General features: G+C 33.3%; 1 protein-coding gene and 1 long non-coding RNA gene across 3 annotated transcripts in view; one reads left to right on the top strand and one right to left on the bottom strand.

Annotated features, from left to right (window-relative positions):
• The window catches only part of LOC128896846 (uncharacterized), a 12,050-nt gene extending 5,346 nt beyond the window's left edge, over window positions 1-6,704 (bottom strand). The window contains exons 1-2 of the long non-coding RNA XR_008462152.1: window positions 6,491-6,704; window positions 6,111-6,178 (exon numbers count right to left, since the gene is read on the bottom strand). This is a non-coding gene — a long non-coding RNA (uncharacterized LOC128896846). The remainder of the gene's footprint in view (window positions 1-6,110; window positions 6,179-6,490) is intronic.
• LOC128896797 (long-chain fatty acid transport protein 4-like) overlaps window positions 1-26,051 on the top strand; it is a 47,999-nt gene that overhangs the window by 465 nt on the left and 21,483 nt on the right. For both annotated transcript variants that reach the window (XM_054160274.1, XM_054160275.1), the window contains exons 2-4: window positions 482-609; window positions 16,580-16,775; window positions 17,461-17,749. In XM_054160274.1, coding sequence (XP_054016249.1) covers window positions 482-609; window positions 16,580-16,775; window positions 17,461-17,749 — 613 coding nt within the window. The remainder of the gene's footprint in view (window positions 1-481; window positions 610-16,579; window positions 16,776-17,460; window positions 17,750-26,051) is intronic.

Here is a 26,051-nt window from a genome sequence, read left to right on the forward strand (position 1 = left end):
TAATCGACGTCGCAACAATTTATCGACAGTTTATCGACGGTTTATCGACGTCCCGACGATTTATCGACAGTTTATCGACGTCCCAACAGTTTATCGACAATTTATCGACGGTTTATCGATAGTTATCGACGGTTTATCGACGTCCCAACAATTTATCGTCAATTTTTCGTCGGTTTATCGGCGTCCCGACGATTTATCGACAGTTTATCGACAATTTATCGACGGTTTATCGACGTCCCCACAGTTTATCGACAGTTTATCGACGGTTTATCGACCTCCCAACTGCTTATCGACGGTCTATTCTATTTATTCTATTTACTCTATTATCGACCAGGTCGAATGTTCTGCGGATCGAGTGAATTTGTGTTTTCACGGTAAGAGGTGAAACTTTCGAGCCTTTCTCGCGGTTGTAATTAGTGGAGGTTTAAAAAGAGTGTTCAGTGTGTGGGTATTAAAGGATATTACGCGATTCCACGCGCAGGTTGGATTCAAGGATTGGTGTTACACGATCGTCCGAGGGACGATAGTTTGAAGATGTCGGCGACGATCTCGAATATACCGGGCAACAACCTGGGGAACGGGACGAATGGAATTTGTGACAAGGAACGTGTAAGTATTGGGAGTCTACTAAATAGTACAGCATTTATTTATTCTAACGCGGTAATTCAAGTTGAGTGAGAGGTGAATTTTTTATTTGGCGGTATTTTAATTTGTAGAAATGTCAATTTAGCGGATTTTGAATTTGTCGATAGTCCAGGGTCGAGAGATTTTCTCGTTATCGAAAGTAAAAAATTCTTGTATTCTTTTATGAACGGATCTTTGTCGAAAATGAAATTCGTTTACGACCTTCCCTGAAAAAGAATTTATTTTACATATATTTTAATATAAACTTATTTAATATGAACTAATATTTTCAATTTTTTTTTTCTATATATATATGTATTATTGCATACTGTGTGCATTTTGTAGTTTCTTGTACATTCTAATTTCCTGTACACGCGTAAAAATCCGCAGTCTAATTATGACTAATAGTGGAATAATAATAACTACGATTGATAATAATTTTTTTTTAAGTTCGAGATTTAATTAAAATTAATTGTCATGTCTTACCCTTGAATAAAATTAATTATCACAAGTTACGAAATTTGCTTTTTATGAAAGGAAAAAATAGTTGGAAATATATTATATCGGTTATTAGAGAGGATGTACATAAATATAATCTTTCTTGTATATTGTTCTCTAATAATTAATGTGATTTTGTTCTTTCAATTTTTCTTCCTTAATAAAATTAGATTAACTTAGATAAAAATTAGATAAAATTAGATTAACTCGATCAGATCAATTGAAGTCAAATTTTGGCAAGAGGAATTTAAAAAACGAAGAATTCTTTACTACATATTATTTCTATATTATCTTTTATCGTATTCGTAAATTTTTTTACGCCTGTTTTAATTTAAAATGGCATTAAATTAAATGAAATGTAAAATATTTCTTTTTTATTTATGTTACTGTGTACATGTTACGTTTTTCAACTACATCATTTCATTTATTTTTTTTAAACGTGAATTTCTTTTTTCGAATTCTTACTTTACATCGTCGTTATAAAAACGTTTTGTAATGTATTTAAATAATATATTGATTATTGAACCGAAACCCATATGCTCGTTACGAGAAGTTCATTCGAAGGTGAAGCGATGCGATTAAAAAATTCTATTGGGAGAATAACGAAGTATGTCGAGACATAGTTATGTAAGAATGACTAAAAATGGTTGGAGAGGACCTCAGCTCAGGTGAAGGTCGAACCGATAATCAAGAGATCGTCATTCAGGCGTATTACCATTTTGAATTAAAAAGCCATTAGTAATCCTCTTCCTTTCAACCTTTGCTTCATCATAGAGATTAAGTTACTATAAGCAACGTACGAAATCCTATTAAATAATTATTGTACATAATTATTGTACACTAATAAATTCGAAAGAAATAAGCTCGTCAACACTTTTAGTGATAATTTTGCAACAATCAAAATTATTCAACGCGAAGTTCAACATTATTTTAATATTTGTATTCATTTCAAATTTCTTATTATAATCGATTGATATTATTATTATTTTACTTCATTCACTTCATTCACTTCATTTTATTTATATTGAATATTTATTAATGCAACAATAAAAACTAGCCCACGCGCAGTTCAACATTATTTCAATATTTTTATTGACTTTGAATTTTTTATTATAATTGATTGATGTTATTACAATTCAATTTGTATCGATTGTTTTGAATAAAAGTAAGATTGAATACTATTTTGGAATAAATATTCTGGAAATGGATAGTGAAATAAATGTTTCACTTTGTATTCAATAAAGTAGACTCTATTATATTCGATTGATAGAAGACGTTCGTGGGTAAGCGGAGAAGTAGGTTGCGTTATAGTCGGAGGGTCGCGAGTTCGAATCCCGCTGGAGGGTACAAAAATTAAAATAGCTTTTTTTCGCCGTTTTCATGGAGTACAATCACAAGAAATAAGTATAGTAAAGGAAAAACTGTATATTCAATCTGGAAAAAAGCACAGCAAGAAATATATATATATATATAATAGAGGTTAATGAAAATGGGGGATGAAAGATGGCCGAAAAAGTGTCTAAAGGAAAGAAATCAGGGGAATATTGAACCGAAAACCCATAAAAGTGGAGAAGACAATTGAACACGGGGAAGGCAAAATAGGATGGAAGATGTAGGAGAAAGAGAAATTTGGAGATTCGTATGGGAAGAGAGAGGAAAAGAATTAGAGAAAAGAATAGGAAGAGGCATACGTACAAAGATATACATATACGTATAGATCAAGAAATCCAGCTAGACTGATATATTAAGATCCCATATAAAACTTCAAAAAAGTAAAAAAATGACGCCAAGTACCACGAAAAAAGTGGGAGGACTCAATGACAAAAATTAATTTTGGAAGAAAATCAATTATAATAATAACGGTTTCCCATTTTTGTTTCAAAATATATGTGCTATATTAATTAAGAAATTAAATTACTAATTTTTATTATCACATACAAATATTTGCACATATTTATTTCACATACAAACCTTTCCTTATTTAAATTCTTTAAATAAATAGAATAAATAATAGCAAAGTAGAGCTAGTGTCTGTTTTAGATTGCTTCAGTTTTATTTTATTATACATGCAAACTTTTTCATTTTTGAAATTCTGTAAATTGATGGATCCCATAAATTCGACGTGCCTTGTACTTACTCATTCGATGAAAATGTTAAATTTAATGCGGCGTATCCAACAAAGCGTATCAACTGTGTCATTTCCGTTATTTGATTGTAAATTATGATTCTTCGAATACTACGCTCCAGCTGTAGGAGAACGGTAGTTTTCCCCTACCATGGGTCCCCCATAAGCTCTGCTTTTCCTTCGATTCAATCACCCGTGACATTTTGAAATCTTGCTTGCGTTCCTCGTAACGCAATTCAAGTAATTTTTTTACCGTTTGTAACAATTAAAAAGTCCCCAAGAAATTAAATTAATTAAATTAAATCACGGTTTCCAAATTATTTTTTTGCGATTTCGAAAAGCAAGGATTTTCGGTATCTTAGATTTTTCATTATTACAGATATAATTATTATATAATTATCATAGATATATTATATATTATTATATAGATTTTTAATTCTCTATAAACGAAAGTTTTTATTCTGTATATTTTATTTATTCTGTAGTCTCGAACCAGTTGTTGTTTATTTTATGCTTCGACTCTTTTTTTTTTTTCGTGCCACTTTAAATATTAAAACTGTTTTTAATAACAGTTACAATTTCTTCTAATTTTATATATAATTCAATCCAATATGTATTTATATTATTATTCAATATTTTTGTTTAATTATACTTTTTTCTTTGCAAGAGATAATTATTTCTTTTTTCATGTATCAATTACAATAAATTAATTCACTATTACGAATCAACTTTTCCAGATTTTTCGAGATATGAATTTTACTTGTTTACCTTTTTACCTTTTTTACTTTTTTACTTTTTTACTTTTTCAGAGAATCTGAAAATCAGCTGCGATTAATTTTTAGATGAATTCAACGACCTACAGCAACATTTATATTGCTTTCGAACGACCTCGGGTATGGAAATTTGCATTAGGATCTAGGATCAAACGATCCGAACAGATACTTCAGAAACTGTTGGTATCCGTCCAAGTGGTTACGTTCCACTAACATAAATTTTCCTACCCAAGGTTATTCGAATGTTGTTGCAGGTCGTTGAATTCATATCGATGTTGGCTACAGCATCGTGTATGGAAAATGGTTTCACATATAATAATATGATACATCGATATTAAATCAAATCATTTGTTTTTGTATTTTCATATACAGGGTGGCGAAAAAGTATGGAAATTGCCTAGATAACTAGGGGTTTAGTGATAGGCGAGTTTAGTGATAAAACAAAAACAAAACAAAGGTTACGTCTTAGGTAATTTTCAAGGAGGAATTTAGTGGTGACCTTGGATTTGACCTTGAGCCTCATTTTCAAGGTCATTTAAGAGAATTCATCTCGATGTTACCTACAGCATCGTATATGGAAAGTGGTTTCACACGTAATAATAAACATCGATATTAAACACAAATCATTTGTTTTTGTATTTTCATATACGGGGTGGCGAAAAATTATGGAAATTCCCTAGTCATCTCGCGAGTTTAGTGATAAAATGAAAAAAGAGCAAAGGTTACGCTTTGAGGTAACTTTAAACGAAGAATTTAATGGTGACCTTGGATTTGACCTTGAATATCATTTTCAAGGTCATTTCAAGATCAACTCGTTTCCTTTTATCGGCGACCCCTATTTTTCATCCCGAAATCGAAAAGAGCGGAAAATTTTCTTATTTTAAGATTTTATTTACTTTTTGTTGTCGAGAAAAAGTATTTTCGCGTAGAATTATCGGTCATTACAATTCCCGGATCAAAAATAGGGGTTTAAAGAAAACGAGTTGACCTTGAAATGACCTTGAAAATGAGGCTCAAGGTCAAATCCAAGGTCACCATTAAATTCCTCCTTGAAAATTACCTAAGATGTAACCTTTATTTTATTTTTTGTTTTATCACTGAACTCGCTAGATATCTAGGGATTTCCATACTTTTTCTCCCACCCTGTATATCACAGCAGAAAATATCATATATCTCTATTTACTTGTCTTCAATCGTATTACTTCTGTATTGCTTCTCGTTATTTGCTTTTTCTGTGTTATTCTCACGTAATTATATTTCTTTTAATCCAATACATATATTCAAATCACCCCCTGAAGCACCCCTTTTAAGGACCTCCAATATTTTTGGGACACCCTGTATACATACAAATATTCATTTTTACATATAATATATAGATTAAAGCGTTTCATTGTATATTAGAATATTATGTTAGTTTTCTGGAATTAGTTTACAGGGAGACAGTACATTTTATTAATTACTAATTGTTCAGAGAACTATTACACGTATTTAGATATGCATTAACAATAAAAGTAGAACTGATACGCGCATAACTTTTAACGTGACGACAATTGAATACATGCTTGGAAATGTTTGTAGCATATCAGCTTTAGTAATTACTCGATTCTCTAGCAGATTTGTTTGACATTTTACTAATACTAAACAAGCTGTATTCAGAATAATTGTAAAGTTCGATTAGTTATAAGAAATATATCAAAGATCCATGAACTGTTGATGAAAGACTGCACGGGATAAATAAAAAATTCGATCCATGTGTTATATTTTTGGAAAGTGTGCATTAGGTGTAGAAATTTATTCTTTATTTATTTATGAAGGAAAACCAGACGACTTTTAGTCTGTCCTTAGTCACACGTATCAAGAGAGCATATACAGCTGTGAAACCAAATGTCAAAGCAATCTGTGTTTTATTACTGTGAAGGTTGGTTATTTAATGTAACAAAATAGTCGGTACAGTAGATTAACGCGCAATAGTGGTTAAGGTTACGTTCTCAGGGCCTGTAGTTATGCTTGATTATAACTATCATGTGTGATTACACTATAAGGGGACTGGTGGAGCCTACGATGAAGAATAAAATAATTAAGGTACATACTATTGGGTTGTCTGGAAAGTCCATGTCGATTTTTGATAGGTGGTGCAGGTTTGAATATGTTGAAATGGCTGAAAACAATTAACATATATATATGTATATGTACATCCTTTAAAAAGTGGAAAGGTTGTGGAACAAAATAGTACCTATGTAATTCAATAAATATACATATAAATAAATGTATATTACAATTCAAATGTGCCTTTGAAGTTTTCTTAAAAATTGCCACGAACTTTCTGGACAACCTAATATATTCAAACATTTAATCTGCTTAACGAAAGTATAAAGTTTATTTAATTCATAATGTTTCTTATAATATAAATCTCAAATAAAACAGTCTCATTTTGAGGTTACTCTAATATTCTTATAATATAATCACTTACTGAAACTTCATTAATGTTCTGGACGGGGCCGACGTTAGAGGGGCCGTTAGGAGGGTCCCTGGTATACGGTCCCAAAAATGTTGGAAGTCCTTGAAAGGGGTGGTTCGGGAGGTGATTTGAAACAACATTTTCCTTAGCGAAAATGTTGTCCGAGGCTTCGTTGTGGAGATATTAACAGAAAACCCCGGACCAATCAGAGCGCGAGTATGCCGGTGGAGCGATCAATCAGAGCGCGCGTATATCGTATACTCGCGCTCTGATTGGTCGAGGTTTTCCCTTAATATCTCCTTAACGAAGCCCCATCCGACATTTTTACAAAGGAAAAAGGTATTTCAAATCACCCCCCGAACCGCCCCTTTCAAGGACCTCCAACATTTTTGGGACACCCTGTATACCGATATTTTTTTATTGTCTCTTCTCATACTATTAATATTTATGTATGAACTGTCGCGCCATGATACTACGTCACACATATAAATAGCCGCTGTAACCAAAAGCTAGACTAATCTCACTAAACGAATGTGATATCAATCGAAGCAAAGCAATCGAAATCGCGATAGTGGGGGGGGGGGGGCGAGCGTTCATTCGAACCGTGTTTACATGACCTTTAACGCTGTAGCGCCGCGTTTACATTTTCGCCAAGCGTGTGTTTATGTCAACAACTAGCATTTCAATATGAAATCTCCAACTTCTATGAATATAAAATTCATCTTATAGCCAATAAAAATTCCAGATCAAATTATGTCGAAACGGTCAAGTTTTGATCCCGTAGTTCCTTTGAACTATGTTCCATGCTTTTGTATTAATTTTTGTATGTAGAATTACTTCGTCGATTATTGCACTCATCATATATGTATAGGGACACCTTATATAATCCAGAATTTGGAAAAAATGAACCGGAGACCGGTTTCTAATGCGCTTGCTTATGCATGAGATTCTCTATTTACATATTTCGTATCTATAATTTCGTAATCTGAATATGTGAATATTCCAACAACTATAAAAAGTAAAAATAAATTAATTTTGCGATATATTTCTCGTATGTCCTCTATTCGACACCAATGAATCTTCATACAAAAATTTAATTCTATATTTTCAGTTACAGATAGAAACGTATACAAAATTTCATATAATTTCATTCAACCGTTTGTTCATAATAAATTCTTAAATAAAGCCTTTTTTTTTAGCGTTTCGAGTCTCCTCCATTAAACGAGACATTTATCCGCGAAAAAGGTAGACAATAAGACAATAAATTCCAACAAGCATAAACGTTCATTATGCAATGGTGGAACGATTATGTCGGAGTGTATTACTCCCGTACGATTATGCCAGAGTGCGTTACTCCTGGCCGAGTTACGTCGTACGCGATAGAAAGCGCGCAACGGCGCGTGGTACTTCCGTATCGAACCAATATAATACCGATAATCATTTAAATTTTCTGAGCGCCATTAGTTCTTCATAATGGAGACTTACGTGTGTTTGCAACGTGGAACAAAATCGTTAGGATATAATTGTTTACATGCTCGAGCGTGTATCGTTCATTAAAAAAAACAAAAATTCGTCAAGTATGATGTATGCAGAGATGTTTTCATTACTGACTTCCTTTTGGGTCGTTAAGATTAATGAAACTCTGTGGTGGTTTTACTTAGGCATACAGTGTCGAACCGATAAATTAATCAACATATGTTTCAACATGTTTCAAAATAATAAAAGAATATTTATTATTTATTCCAGAAAATAAAAGATATTACTAGACTATGCGAATTTTGTGCATTTATGACGTACAATAATATAGAAAACATGCATAAAATATATATATAGGGTGTTTCAAAAATGTTGTAACAAAGGGGTATACCTCCACAATGGTGGGGATGGTTTCAGTGCATTTATGGAGACTGCTGTAATCCGAAGAGGAAGGAGAGAGTTAAAGTGGCATAAGAAATACTGATGTCTCCATAAATGCACAAACTCGGGACTGAACTTGTGCATTTATGGAGACTTTACTGTAATTCGAAAAGGAAGGAGAGAGTTAAAGTGACGTGAGAGATACTGTGAAGTCTCTATAAATGCACAAACTCAGAACTGAACTTGTGCATTTATGGAAACTTTACTGTAATTCGAAAAGGAAGGAGAGTTATGGTGACATGAGAAATACGGTGAAGTTTCCATAAATGCACAAACTTAAGACGGAACTAGTGCATTTATGGTAGACTTCGTACATTACAAAAAAACCCGACCAATCAGAACGCTAGGCGTCCGCGCACCCCGACCAATCAAAACGCGAGTATGCCAATTGAGCGCCCTCTGATTGGTCGACGTTTTCCCTCAATATCTCCATAACGAAGCCTCCGACAACATTTCTGCTAAGGAAAAAGTTGTTTCAAAACACCTCCCGAATCACCCCTTTCAAGGTGTTACAACATTTTTGGGACACTCTGTATAGCATTTGTAAATAAATAATTACTTGTTGTAAAATTTAAGTGTAGGATTTAAATGTGAATTCAGGCCCTGGAAAATTTTTGAACCGGGCCCCGCAAAAGGTCATGCCGGCCCTGGTGGTCAGAATATTAAAGTATCCTCAAAATGAGATTGTAACATGTATCGTATCGATTCACGAATGAAAAGTGTAAAACTCGGTAGTCATTGATTGCGTGGACGGATCACGACCTCACTTAAGTATTCCGATTTCAACGTTTAACTTCCAAGATAGCAAAGTGAATGAATTATTCTGAATAAATAGCGATTTCTTATAAAAGAATACAATTACGAAAATGGTTTACACTTGAATACACTCAAATATTGTATAATTGTAATCAAATAATAAAAAACATCGAGTTAAGATAACTATTTCTAATTATTATAATTATTTCTGTTATTAACTACTGTTTAGTAATTATTCATGCATGGACTACGTAATGCATCGTAAAATATGTAGGAAGATCGTCAGATTGTAAAATGTTGCAGAAAACGATTACGAACGATAATAAAAGTTTTAAAAACGAAGCGTCGTAAAGTAGAATTAAATTCATTTTTAGAAGTGAGAATAAAAATGATTAACTACGCTGTAAAGTAAAACATATGTACATGTAGACACGATGATCACTTAGTTTGATTGCGTCAAATAATAATTATTGTTTAACATTACTGAATAATTAAAATAATTAAAATTGATTTATTTTTAAATGGTATTGAAAATCATGCTTTGCACAATTTTTTTCATAATTTTATAATCAGCATTTGGAATTAAAACCATCGGCTATATCTTTTTAGTTCTGCTAGAATTAAAAAAAGAAATAGAAAATTTTATTTGGTCTTTTGATTACAGTAAGACAGTTTCATCTAGAGATTCTAGAGCCTAGCAATAATAATTTTATAATACATTATTGAACAAAGAATGTACTATTAAATCGTACTGAAAAGAATCAACAAAATTTTAACGAGTTAATATTTTTGTTATATTTACTTTTTGTGTTTTGATTAATAAACAATATACAAAGTACAAGTGGTTGAGAAGTAGTTTGAAAATATAATACCAACATAATAATCAAATTTTATTCTGAAGCACCACCTAGTATTTTCTGTTATTTATACAGGGTGTCCCAAAAATGTTGGAGTTCCTTGAATGGGGTGATTCGGGAGGTGATTAGAAACAACTTTTTCCTTAGCGAGGCTTCGTTCGCGAAAGATATGTTTTCCTCTAAATCTCTTATGTAAATCACTTTTCACTATAACAACCTAAAAATAAAGTATCAACAGTCTTTAAGTTCTTTATTCCAATAACAATATGTTTTCCATTTGAAATCTAAAGCTAAATTGTAAGCTAAAATACAAATCTATTTTCTTCGACACACATCATCTTCATAAAAATCTGTAACGCTGAGTGCAAGAACTAATCGATCAGATGTGGAATAAATCATTACTCTCATTACTAAACGAATCATAAATTATGTATTTATAATTGATAGTGTACAAACTAAATACATACTGCATTACAGAGTTATGGGCAGAAATTAATTACTACGATAAGGAAGTAGTATATGTAAAGCGATGAATTAATGAAGAATTAATTTCTGCGTTTTGTATTGACAGCTTGTCATTGACAAATCGCTGTATTCATAATTTAATCTAATTTAATTGTTTGTTGAATTCTAGAATACTCATGTTATTGTTGACGTATAAAAAAGCTTCTTGGATCATTATAGATGATGTACGTACAGTGAGAATATTATCTGTAAGTTACTTATAAGTTTGGAATTTATGTTATTCTAACTAAAATTATTAAGATTGTAGGTAGATTTATATTGCATGAAACTTGCACATGGTGGACAAATTTATGATGGTGGAAGTGTTATTGAAAATAAATTTCTCTTTAATTTCTTATTACAGTGTTGTAAAAGGTCCAAAACCATTTGTATTTAATTTTTCCTTCTTTTTCCTCGTAAGTTCAGAATGTAACAAATTTTGTATTGTATAATATTTAAAAATTTTGTAAATATCTCTTATAGTTTCAGAAATATTAACAAAAATATTAATAATCAGAATTATTTCAAGATGTATTTCCTTAAAACCATTTTTGGATAAAAGTGGAAAAAAGTTCTTATGAATTTTATTTTTGCAAAAATTCAAATACATATTTTGTTATGTACCAATTGTCGACCATTGCTTGTAGTATCGAGGAGTTTCCGAACTCTGCCACGCGATAGCGCTAATGTACATTTATTTGGATTTATTGATCAAGTCTCGCTATTAGGGAGTCGACAGCAAAATACTACGATCCTGTGTTTTTATAAACTACATATATATTTTTATATTGCGAAATAAGTATTTGTTTCGGGTGGTTCAGTGAGAATCCTAGTATTTTAGGAGTCGAGGAAGAATACTTGATGCATGGTCACTGTGTAGAGCAGCTACGCGACTAAAGCGAATCCTACAAAAATGTGTTCTAGCCTCGTACCAATTCGTTAATCAAAGAAATGTGTATCTTTTTGGGGTGAGTAAGGATTCCAATTCTATACTGAAATTATTTGAGAATATTAATAGAATAAAATATTAACAGAATAAAATGATTAAAAACAATATGCAACTAAAAGATAACTAACTCACCATGTTGGTAATATTTCATTCTGTTTGAGAATGAAATTATCAAGTTGTAAAAAGGATTTAATTTGTATGATAATTATAATAATTAAATAAATTGGTACAAGGATCTCCGCTCCGCTGACGAAATATCACATTATCGTAGGCCCTTTTCTTACACTTATACTTACGTTTCTAAATCAAGACACGAGAGAGAAAGAGAGAGAGACTGACCACCTCCATTTACTCATGCCTCATACATTCCCCATATACATTCTCTTTTGGACCACCGTTTTCACTATTCATCCTTTTTCTCATTTCTTCCACTTCCTTCATCCATACCTCTTCTTCTCCTTTATCTTCTAAGACCTTCATCGCTGCTTTTTGCTACCCACTGTCTCTCCTAAAGAACATAAAATAAAATACAGAAATAAAGTGATGAATATGATAGTCTTGTTCATTAAACTAATGACACATTTTGAACTTGATAATAAATTACATGAAGAAAACATAAAATGTATATAATGTCAAATATTATCCTTTGATATATCTTATACAAAGACTGCAAATCTTTATGTTAAATAAAATCTTAGCGAACACACCTACAAAAATTGAACCTAAATAGCAATTTATTTTCTTCTCTAAATATTATAACACGATCTTTACTTTCAATGTTTTTTATATTCTTGCATATTGTTTGCAATTTGTAGTTTCTTGCACATTCAAATTTCCTATAAATGCATAAAGATCCGCAGTCTAGTTATAAATTATAAAAATCTGTTCGGAAAGGGCTTAAACATATAATATATATGATGTATAATATTTTAAAACAGAATTATGTTTTACTTAGCAAGTATTCTAATAAAATACATATTGAAAAGAGTAAACTTACATAATATTTGTGAAAGTTAATATCATACAAATAATAAAAGTTAGAGTTGGAAAAATTTAGGAAGAAGCATTTGAATTGATGATAAAACAGAATTAAGACAGTAAAAAGAAATAAGAGGTCATTCGTTGACTATGATGAAGATACACAATTACTTGAAGAAACAATTTCATAAAATTACATTCTATTATAATGAGTAGACTGCGGATCTTTATGCATTTATAGGAAATTTGAATGTGCAAAAAGCTGCAAAATGCAATTTAGGAAACTATTAAGGATAAAAAGGAGAAAAGAAATCGAAAGAGAAAAAAGATTTTATAAAATAAAATTTGTTAATGAAACATAGCAATTACACTTGAAATTAGATTAGTCTCGAATATTGTGCATCTCTCAAGAGAAACTCGAGGAGAAAGTAGAAAGTATAGAAATGCTAGCTGATATGTATAGCTATATTTAAGATACTTCGATTTTGCGAATTGACACTATAAATTAGTCTCTTATAAAATAAGGAATTGAATGAAAACTTTTTCATAGAATTAATTTTCAAAGACTTTTAATGTTTACATGTATTATTGGGTGTAGACTTAGACCCATTTTTTGTTTGTTTGTTAAAGCAGTAGCCTTGTAGTTTTTGACTTGAAAAGTTTGACCTGGAAATTTGTATTTCAAATTATATTCAACAAACGATTATTGAATATAAAAGTGGTTATCTTTTATTGGTTATTCGGTATCTCTGTAAGAATTCTGCTCATCTCTGATCCGATCAGAAGCAGTAACCAGTCATGAAAGTAGCACGGCGACTCGGGAGCGCAACAAAACGTCGAGAAATACTTGAATCCGGATTTAGACAAGCCCTCTCGGTCGCTTGATGCAATATAACTTTGCATTGGATACTCTGTGTTACACGATACTGCGAATGTCTCACGTAACTCATGTTTGTTGCATGAATTTGAAGGACAACGTAGAGAGCGGAGCCCAAATTACGGGAAAACTAGTATTTATGGTTGGAGATATAGTATATGTTTAGCCATTTAATGCAACGGTGAAACTTTCTTATTATTAACTTTGTTGTTCTAAAATTTTTGGTATCGTATTCCTGACATTTTTCTGATTAAAATGAGTCCAAACACGATATAATTTGGGTGATATTTACTATGGATCTTTTTTTAGTTAGTGTTCCACGATATACAGGGTGTCCTAAAAATATTGGAGTTCCTTGAAAGAGATGATTCAATTACTTCCGATTGTTTAATATTTAATCGATAACATAGGTACCAATTATTTAATTATCTACAATTCTACAGGGTGTCCCAAAAATGTTGGAGGTCCTTGAAAGAGGAGGTTCGGGAGGTGATTTGAAGCAACTTTTTCCTTAGCGAAAATGTTGTGCGAGGTTTCGTTGAGGAGATATTAACGGAAAACCCCGGACCAATCAGAGCGCGAATATGGCGGTGGAGGGCGGTCCCTAGCGCGCGATCCGCCGGTGTACTCGCGCTCTGATTGGTCCGGGGTTTTCCGTTAATATCTCCTCAACGAAGCCTCGCACAACATTTTCGTTAAGGAAAAAGTTGCTTCAAATCACCTCCCGAACCATCTCTTTCAACGACTTTCAACATTTTCGGAATTTCAAAAATTAAAATCAAAGAAAATTATGTTTCTCTTCCTGCCGGTAGAAAGCTGAAAATAACCGCCTCTTTCAAGGACCTCCGACATTTTTGAGACACCGTGTATAATAACACAACGACGAATAAATATTTCTATCTAAACTAGAGTTAGAAACGATTGAATATGAAGGTACAATAACAATTTCTACATATAATATAAATAATTGAATGTTTAATAAAAGCACAGAATTAATTTCTACGTCTAGTATATAACCGGTGTCAATTATTGAATAAGATTGACTAAATGTATTCCTGGTTTTTTTTTGTTCATTTTTAAATAAAATACCTTGCGTGCAAATCACCTCCCGAACCACCCCATTCAAAGTCCTCCGACCTTGAATGGGACACCCTGTAGAATTGTAGAGAATTAAATAATTGGTACCTATGTTATCGATTAAATGTTAAACAATCAGAAGTAATTGAATCACCTCTTTCAAGGAACTCCAATAAACATAAAACAGAAAAGTAACTCCAATATTTTTGGGACATTCTGTACATCATAATACATTATAATACATCATAAGTTGTTACAAGTAAATATCGTCCGAATTATATCGTGTTTGGTCTCATTTTAATCAGATAAATGTCAGAAATATGATTTTAAAAATTTTATAACGAAAAAGTTAATAAAAAGAAAGTTCTATCTTTGCATTAAATTGTTTCACTGACATACCCTAGTGTTTTCGCTCCATCCTCTTCTTTATTCGCTGCCCTTCACTTCTCTATGTAAACACTGCTTGGCGATAGAACGGCTTGACCCCCTAAGGGGCATATCTCTACCATAAATGCACTGAAACCGGTTTCGGTAGCGATATACTTATTGGAGTCTCCATAAATGCACAAATATCTCTACCATAAATGCACAAATATCTCTACCATAAATGCACTGAGACCAGTTTCAGTGGATTTATGGTAGAGATATTTGTGCATTTATAGAAACTTTACTGTACCATCTGTTTGAAGCGCAACACAATTTAATTGAAAATCTTATTCAATCCTAAACTATTGTACATAAAATTTAGTTAAATAAAATAATAGTTAATTTACTAAAATAAAACTAAGAATTAAATTAAAATTATGAAGTTCCTCTCGACGACTTGTTGATAGTCGTTAGGTTAGGTAAAAAATGATAGCGAGATTAGATTTGCTACATTACTGGGAACGCGTCTCAAATTCTTACTATCTACACCACTTATGAAATGATAAAAACGTTCTAAACACGATTATTCAACCTTTTTCTCACAATATTAAATCATCTTATCGTGCATATATTGTTGATTACGTTAATAATCACGCTGGGAAGAGAATCTAAATTACATTATATTAATAATCAGGGAGAGAAAAATTTTATCTTTACTTTAATAATTTACAAGTATACGATATAAGCCTCTGTAAAATATACTTGACATTTGAACTTACTTGACACTTTTGACCACTTATTTAACCCTCAGTGCTCTCAAGTCACCTCTGACATGACACTTCGTACAGTCAATAAAACAAATTAGTGGGACACAGTTTTATTCAAATCGTGTTCCCAAAGTATGAACATATTGTATCATTGTATGTACATAAAAACTTAGTATTCTACATTTCATATCACAATATTAGCGTTCCCTATCGAATGTTCAGACATAATCACATACAACTGATCCCGTTAAACAACTTGGAATGTTTGGAGAGATAAGTTTCATGTGGTATTCGATTACTATGTTAGCATTGGGCTTTTCATGCTTGGAGGCCCGATATACATTTGGCAAGAGATTGTTTTAAAAAGTATTCTATTTTTAAGAAAATATAAGTAATAACATACTAAACATTATTCTCTTTGAATAATCGTTGGGTAATAAAACTTTCAAATAGACTAATAGAGAATAGACTATATTCACAATATGGATTCATGAATAGGAATTCATGAATAGACTATATTCAGTATATTGTTACTTATATTTTCTTAAAGATTAATTTTAAGAAAATGTAAGTTAGAATACACTGAACATTTTGATATTATGTATTCTCTTTGAGTAATCGTTTGGCTAATAAGACTTTAAAATTAAACCTTAAAATTAATCTTTAAGAAAATGTAGGTTACAATATACTGAGAATAGATTATATTTAGAATATGGATTCATGAATAGGAATTCAAGAATTCATGAATAGACTATATTCAGTATATTGTTACTTATATTTTCTTCAAGATTAATTTTAAGGTTTAATTTTAAAGTTTTATTAGCATTGATATTAGGTATTCTGTTTGAATAATCGTTTGGCCTATAAAACTTTCAAATTAATCTTTAAATAAATTCAGGCAATTTCTTTATATCTGGATCTTATATCAGGATCAGGAAAGTGAAATTAGAGTTAGCGAAGAACAAACTAAGAAAATACGGCCCTGAGCCGTAGATGCTCACTCCTGCCAATCCCGGGATCCTTTGAGGTCAGTGGCTCGCTTGTTTGTTGCAGGACGTAGAAAAGGGTGAACACCGTTCCGACGCGGTAGGCCTCCCATCGTCGATCTGTTCGCGGCCGACGTCTTCGTCGCGGACGTCGACGTCGGCCGAGAGCAGGGTCGAGCTCGAGGATAAACCAAGAAACAAACCGAACACAGTGAGCGTAGAGGTGGAACTGGAAGCGGCCACGAACAATGAACCGATAATAGGTAAACACGGCGAACGTTCGGAAGGACGAATACAGGGTGTCCCAAAAATGTTGTAACACGTTGAAAGCGGTCAGAGGTGATGGGTTCGGGAGTTGATATGAAACAACTTCTTCCTTAGCGAAAATGTTGTACGAGGCTTCGTTAAGGAGATATTGAGAGAGAAGCTTGACCAATCAGAGCGCGAGTATACGGTATACGCGCGTTCTGATTGGTCGCTCCACCGGCATACTCGCGCTCTGATTGGTCAGTGTTTTCCGTTAATATCTCCTAAACGAAGCCTCGGAGAACATTTTCGCTAAGGAAAAAGTTGTTTCAAATCACCTCCACTCTGTATGTACAGGGTGCCCCAACAATGTTGTAACACCTTAAAAGTGGTGATTCGGAAGGTGATTTGAAACAACTTTTTCCTTAGCGAAAATGTTGTACGAGGCTTCGTTTAGGAGATAATAACGAAAAACACTGACGAATCAGAGCACGAGTATTACGGTATACGCGCGCTCTGATTGGTTGGCGTTTTCCCTTAATATTTCCTTAACGAAGCCTCGTACAACATTTTCGCTAAGGAAAAAGTTGTTTCAAATCACCTCCCGAACCCATCACCCCTCATCACTTTCAACGTGTTACAACATTGTTGGGATACCCTGTAGACGGGATACGGCGCGCGTAACCGTTGTCTTGTGTGCAGGAGCGGGGACGGAGGTGACGACAACGGCGAAGACGAGGACGCGAACGGGAACAAGAACGGAAACGAGCGAACCCAGCCGGTGGAAGGCAGTCGGCCGCTTGCTTCGCCGCTTGGCGCTCGTCATGACACTGTTGGCGTGCACGATCGCCGTTTTGGCTCTGATCGCCATGTACGGGGGCCTCGTTTCCCTCGTGCAGCTGCTCGTGGTCGTTCTCGTCGCGTATTTGGTATCCGGAGGTCGTTTCCGATGGTTCTACGTCGCCTTCAAAACCCTTCCCAGGGACACCATGTGAGTAACGTACGCTTATTCTCTGCGGTACATGTTTCATATAGTGTTTAGTTGTAGATGGTTCTAGATGAGGATTTTGAACCAGAGATGGGTAAAACCCTAGGCTTCGGATAAATCTGAAGTTTGCCCATGTGTTTGTCTCGTTTCTTTGTCTGGAAAATGTTGAAAAGAGGAAACGAAATAAACATAGCGGCAAACTTCAGATTTATTCGAAACCAAGGGTTATGACGATCACTGGTTTGAACGGTTCTATCGTGGTATAGGCGCGATCCACTTCAAAGTGGAAACTAGGAAAAGTAGAAACTAGGGTAAGTGGAAACTGGGGTTTATTATTTAACTAGTGTGCTAATGTAGAAGTATAGGATGTTTCTTTCTTTCTTTCTTTTTTTGAAGTGGTGTATGCCACTTTTGGAAGAAAATGAGTAATTTTAATTTCATATAGATATCGTTGCGTTTAAATGTTAGATCATAGGATTCTTAAACTATGTAGTTTTGATGAGAAATGGAATGTGTAATTTTTGTAACTATAATAAATGCAAATTTATAGATTTTTGTACAATCTTTAATTTTATATTTTGGGGTGCTTTTAAATAAATACTAAAACTATATTTTTTCATATGTATGTATATATATATATATATATATATATAGGTATTCTCTTTGAATAATCGTTTGGTCATTAAAATTAATCTTTAAGAAAATATAAGTAACGATATACTGGACATTTTGATATTATGTATTCTCTTTGAATAATCGTTTGGCTAAATATATATATACATATACATGTATATATGAAAAAATATAGTTTTAGTATTTGTTTAAAAGCACATCAAAATACAAAATTAAAGATTTCGTATATATATTGTTAACAAATCAGTACATCATCACAAAATATTTACATATCTTTATTTAAATATACATATTATAATATAAATCATATATACATATAATATAAATCGTCTCAAAATATTTACATATCATAAATGGAAAAAGCGTAATAATAGAAACATTTCCACTTACTGAAAGATCTACAGGGTGTAAGGTAAAGAGATAATTTGAAACAACTTTTTCCTTAACGAAATTGTTGTCCGATGCTTCGTTAAGGAGATATTAACGAAAGAGCCCGACCAATCAGAGCGCGAGGAGGACGGTGGAGCGTAGGCTAGGCGGCCGCACTCATTGGCTACTGCGGGCGATCCACTGGCATCCTCGCGCTCTGATTGGTCGACGTTTTTCCTTAATATCTCCTTAACGTAGCCTCGGACAACATTTTCGTTAAGGAAAAAGTTGTTTTAAATCACCTCCCGAACCACCCCTTTCAAGGTGTTACAACGTTTTTGGGACACCCTGTATATACAGAGTGAAGGTGATTTGGAACAACTTTTTCCTTAGCGAAAATGTTGTACGAGGCTTCGTTGAGGAGATATTAACAGAAAACGCTCGACCAATCAGAGCGCGCGTATACCGTTGGAGCGGCCGCGCTCATACGCTACTGCGGCCGCTACACCGGTGTACTCGCGCTCTAATTGGTCGGGGAGCGCTACCACCTAGCGCGTAGCGTACGCTACCGCGGCCGCTCCACCGGCGTACTCGCGCTCTGATTGGTCGACGTTTTTCCTTAATATCTCCTTAACGAAGCCTCGGACAACATTTTCGTTATGGAAAGAGTTGTTTCAAATCACCTCCTGCATCACCTCTTTCAAGGTGTTATAACATTTTAGGACACCCTCTATATACAGGATGACAACATACAGAACAACATTAAACAAAAGTGAACAACAATGAACAACAGTAGACGACATTGAATTATAATAAATGACATTGAATGACAATAAATGATACTAAATGACATTTAACGACATTGAACGACAATAAACGATAATGTAATGTAATATTCAAAATCATTTCGATCTTGTCAAAGACAAAGTCACGAGAATATTTCACCTTCAAAATGGAACACCTTTTGTTCGAAACATTTTTCGCTAACTCCTATAGTTTCCGAGAAATTCTACTGGGGAATTTAAGATGCATTTAAAATGGTCCTCCCTGTATAAGGATGCCTCGAAATTTGTACAAAAATCTATTATAAATATCCTGATGATGTTTTTGCAGAATCATACTTTCACAGTTGCAGAAGGAAAATTTAAACTTAATTCTACTGGTGAATTTAAAATGGTCCACCCTGTATATTCCCTACTCTATTTATAATATCTCTATGATTGCAAACCGAATGTGAGTAGAGCTGTCCTTTTCGATACTAATTGCAAACAGACGATAAGAGTGTTTATCCTCACTGTACGTGTGCTAAAATCGAGAACGATATTGATTAGTGCCATATAAGAGGTGTTTCTCGAGAAACGTACGTATTTGAAATAACTTATACAGCTTGTGCTACGGGGACTCTCTCGGTCTCTTTCGAACTTCCATCGAGTTCAGATCAAGTAAGATCTTTTACTTACATCAAAGAGAAACACTCGTTCATGGTTTAATCAGAAAAAAATCATTCTTAGTAATATTGGTAGAATTACAGTAGAGTGAAATATTTGTAATTATTTTAATTTGGGACAAAAGTGTTCATACAAAGAAATATGCACATATTGCAACAAGTAGTTATCAAGTAGTTACAGTAATGTTTCCGTAACTGCACAGAAACCATCCCCAACCACTGGTGTTTATACGGTAAAGTCTCCATAAATGCACAAATATCTCCACGATAAATGCATTGAAACCATCCCCCAGCACTGGTGTTTATACAGTAAAGTCTCCATAAATGCACAAATATCTTCACGATAAATGCACTGGAACCATCTCCCACCACTGGTGTTTATACAGTAAAGTCTCCATAAATGCACAAATATCTTCACGATAAATGCACTGAAACCATCCCCAACCACTGGTGTTTATACAGTAAAGTCTCCATAAATGCACATATATCTCTACCACAAATGCACTGAAACCATCCCCACAACTGGGGGGGCGTATACCCCTTGGGTAATTAACATTAAATCTATCATTCATTTAAAACAAATGTCTTTAATAGAGGGTACGAATACTTATGTGACTCACTATTATTATATTCATATGTATTGTTTTCTTATATTATTTCATTATATTTATATCGAATATTTATAACGAAAAATTTATTTGGAAACATTGAAAACCTATCATTGACTTTAGACCTTCAATAGACAAAGATGTTACGAATATTTATGGGACTGATTGTATCTCTAAATAATAATTATAATATATATATATACAAACGTATGCGTATAAATAATAAAACGCGTACATAGAACTGCATTCTTACATATAAATAATATATGCGAATAAAAAAGCGTATCATGTTAACAAAAGAATTTTATTTATCTTTATTTATTTATCTTTCCAACTGATTATCATAAACGTGTATTAATTCTTATACACGAAAAATTAATTTTTTCTCGTATCATGCATCTCTTTAATTTAATACAACACGCTCAGATCGGTTTTAAAGTTAATTACATAACTTTACAACTCCGCGCGTAGCAATTTTCAATTAACGTCGTTAGAAACAAATATCACTTACTCAGTTTTATTATTAGTATCGTTTGGTTTGACGATACGATTCCAGATTAGAGGTAATAATGAAATTAGCGGTTCGACCGGTTGCGATAGTAATAGTGGAATCTGTATCGAAACGTCAGCACGAATATTTACTAGAATCTTTATTAGATACTAAACTCGATGGTGTGCAGTAATGTGCAAAAGTCTTAGGTCTCTTACAGTAACGTTACATCTGTTACAATTTTTATTTATTTTATGTATTTTATTTTACCAATATTATTTGTACAGTGTTCTCTTTGAAATTAGATAAAAATAGTGTAGGTATAAATTTAAAGAGGGATTCAATTCTCTTCTTGAACAATTTTAATACTATTTTTTAATTTTCTCATTTGAAATATTTTGTAATATATATATATATGTATATCCCATATAGTCTCATGCACTTAAATAGGAACAAGGAGCGGATAGTGGAGCAGTGCGTAGGGTCGCCGACTATTACGCTGATGACCCAGGTTCGAATCCTGGCCGGTTCGTTCTCGTTTTTCATAGTTAGGTTAGGATTGACGAACAAAAATATAAAGTATGGGAAAAGTTTAGGGCGAAAAAATAAGGAATAAAATAAATGCAACTAGCAAATAATAACTACCAAATTTCAAATCATTTCGTCAGTTTTTACCGGAGTTATAAAAATAAAAGTAACCGATCGAAGAAATTCCATATATGTATTAATACTTTCGAAGGTTTGTGACACGTGTTTCTTTTAAATAGATTTCAAAATTTAATAAAATAAGGACCACCCCGATGTACATATAGTATTAATATAGTACTAGTGTATATAAAACGCAATAACAGATACACATTTATTTATCAATATTACAATAACAATTTATTGATCAATATTACATTCATTTATTTACATATTTATTTAAACAATGAATCGGTATGCATTTCCGTGGTCGATGATGTGCTACAGTCCACTAGGAACAGTCCTACTATACATTCTACGTTATTCGTCCTCGTTGAACGGAAACCGGTTCGTTCCACATCTCGAACTTCTAGATTCTTCCTCTGTGGTCGGTATAATGCGTGTTTCACCGGTATATACGCTAGTAGAGAAGAGATTGAGACGGAAAGAAAGATAAAGAAAATAATTATTCGATTTGCATACCTGGACTGTGGATTTTATGCATTTTATGACTTACAGTAATATATTATAGAAAACGTCCAAAAATATATGTATACTGGATTTTTGAAAAAATAGTAAGACAGAGGAAAGAGGAAAGCAATGCGATCGAGGCAGATGAAAGAGTAGAGGTCGAAGAGATAGGGTAATAGTAAACTAAGATAACCTAAGATTCTAGATTATGAGATTACTAGATAAGGAAAAGGGAATAATTCCCTAGTTCAATGATTCCCTAGGTAAGGGAAGGGGACAAATGTGAAAATCCATAATGGTATACATGGCAATAAAATAAAAACTAAAAACTAAACTATATACTGCATTTTACAATTAATATAATAATATTTCGTTTTGCACATAAGTGCACGTAAGTGCTCATCACGGTGTATTAAAAATAGAAGCACGTGACGTGGTAGCTACAATTTAGCAAATCGACGATCAAAGTTTATCGTTATGTTTCACCATGATCGTGGGACAATAATGACGTTTATATGTACAACTGTGAGGAGCCTATTCGAATTTGCATATGTATTAGTCGTAGACAATGTTTCATACAAACATTTATTATTAGATGTAGATATTAGTGTGCCTATATTAGATGTACAAAACAATTCTGCACATTTCTAAGGTAAACTTTCCATTTATTTATAAACAAAAGCCATATACAACTTTCGATTTCTTTTCAGTCACACAAGAGACCATATATAGTACAGTCTATATCATAAATATTGATAGGAAGACGTATATTTAAATTAAATAATAGGTTTAGATATACTGGAATAATTTTTTTTTATAAAAATACATATACATGTATACAATATACAGGGTGTCCCAAAAATGTTGGAGATCCTAGAAACGAGGGGTTCGATTACTTCCGATTGTTTAACATTTAATCGATAACATAGGTACTAGTTATTTCATTATCTACAATTCTACAGGGTGTCCGAAAAAAGTTGGAAGTCATTGAAAGGGCAGGTTCAGGGGGTGATTTGAAACAACTTTTTCCTTTGCGAAAATGTTGTCCGACGCTTCGTTAAGGAGATATTAACGGAAAACCACGGACCAATCAGGCGCGCGGATACTGCTGGAGCGGCCGCGCTCATACGCTACTGCGGGCGCTCCACCGGTATACTCGCGCACTGATTGGTCAGTGTTTTCCATTAGTATCTCCTAAACGAAGCCTCGGACAACATTTTCGCTAAGGAAAAACTTGTTTCAAATCACCTCTCGTATCACCCCTTTCAATGACTTCCAACATTTTCGGGACATCCTGTATATACAGAGTGGAGGTGATTTGAAACAACTTGTTCCTTAGCGAAAATGTTGTCCGAGGCTCCATTGAGGAGATATTAACAGAAAACGCTCGACCAATCAGAGCGCGCGTATGCCGTTGGAGTGGCCGCACTCATACGCTACCGCGGCCGCTCCACCGGGATCCTCGCGCTCTGATTGGTCGGGGGAGCGCTACAGCCTATCGCGTATCCTACGCTACCGCGGCCGCTCCACCGGCATACTCGTGCTCTGATTGGTCGCTCCACCGGCCTACCCGGACTCTGATTGGTCGACGTTCTCTCTTAATTTCTCCTTAACGAAGCCTCGGACAACATTTTCGTTAAGGAGAAAGTTGTTTCAAATCACCCCCTGAACCTCTGCGTTCTATGACTTCTAACATTTTTGAGACACCCTGTATACTCGTAATCTATTAGAACAACTGAATATTACCAAATAAATAAATTGTAATGTTCATCAGGTTAAAATTTTGTGTATAGATTCATTGCAATCTATATTATAATATTAGGTAGACTGGAAAATAATGTCGTTTCTTTTACATTAAATTCCAACAAATTTTTAATAAATTTCTATTTTTAATCAATTATGTAATCGGCTTCGTTATCAACAGTCTTTTGCCATTTGGTGTGCAAAGTTTCAACACCATATCGATAAAAATCAACGAGCTGATGAGTGATAAACAAGTATATAAAATTATAAAGACGACATTAATTTCCAGTACACCCAATATATTATAATCAATATGAGATCATTGACCCTCAGAGGATTGATTAATTATTAAAAGGTTGATAATTTAACGTAATATTACAAGTAATTACAATTAAATATTTTCACTTAAATTAAAATTACCAAAAAACAAATAAATAATAAATAATAAGATATAGAGGCTCAGAATTAATTAATTTCTACGTTTAATATCAACCAGATTCTGTTAATGTCCTCGCGATAAATAACTTATAGATGACGCGTGACAATAAGAGATCGTAGAATGTCTATTCATTAGCGATTCCGGAAAGTTCGTGAATGAATTCAAGGTATTCGTCAATGTCACGCCTGATACACCTGGTACACTGTTAAATTACTTTTACATTAATCTTTTACGTCATTCGAGCTTCCCTTTTTTCCAACTTCAGGCACGTAACGTTTTATCTTTATATTATACGACATGTTTGCTTTTGAGAATGATTTATACAATTTCACTCAATCCACGACGAATTGTTCTCTGCTATTAATTGTTAATATATTGCAATATATTGCAGGAATTATTTATGTTGTATATTATTTAGAATCGATATAATTCAATGTCGATATGTTTGGTTGCATATATTTCAATATCAGATATTGTAAGTATTTTTTTAACAGTTATTTACGAAGACTAACGTTTTGGTAACGTTTTGGTATTTATTTTATACTTGGAATATTTATTTTAATACATTCATGAATAATGTTTAATTTTCCTTATATTTTCTCAGAATAAAAGAGTTTGAGTATTTTATGAAAAAAATAATTAATAATTTAGTAATTTAGTAATTAGTGTTTATTTCTTAAATGCATGAATTTAGCAATTAATTTATTATCTTTATTTCATTTATAATGGAAACACTATAATTATATCAATATTCGTTATTACATAAATAGTAGATCAGGGTGAATATTAATTAAATATTATTATATACAGGGTGTCCAAAAAATGTTGTAACACCTTGAAAGGGCTGATTCGGGATGTGATTTGAAACAAGTTTTTCCTTAGCGAAAATGTTGTCCGAGGCTTCCTTAAGGAGATATTAACAGAAAACACTGACCAATCAGCGGGCACTCCATTGGCATTCTCGCGCTCTGATTGGTCTAGTGTTTTCTGTTAATATCTCCTTAACGAAGCCTCGGACAACATTTTCGCTAAGGAAAAACTTGTTTCAAATCACATCCCGAATCAGCCCTTTCAAGGTGTTACAACATTTTTTGGACACCCTGTATATACAGTGTAGAGGTGATTTGAAACAACTTTTTCCTTAGCGAAAATGTTGTCCGAGGCTTCGTTAAGGAGATATTAACAGAAAACCCTGGACCAATCAGAGCGCGAGAATGCTAATGGAGCGCCCGCTGATTGGTCAGTGTTTTCCATTAATTTCTCCTCAACGAAGCTGCAGACAACATTTTCGCTAAGGAAAAAGTTGTTTCAAATCACCTCCCGAACCACCCCTTTCAAGGTGTTACAACATTTTTGGGACACCTTGTATATACAGAGTAGAGGTGATTTGAAACAACTTTTTCCTTTGCGAAAATATTGTC

The sequence above is a fragment of the Hylaeus anthracinus genome, unplaced genomic scaffold, assembly GCF_026225885.1.
Source record: "Hylaeus anthracinus isolate JK02 unplaced genomic scaffold, UHH_iyHylAnth1.0_haploid 11978, whole genome shotgun sequence".
In the NCBI taxonomy this organism is placed as follows: Eukaryota; Metazoa; Arthropoda; class Insecta; order Hymenoptera; family Colletidae; genus Hylaeus; species Hylaeus anthracinus.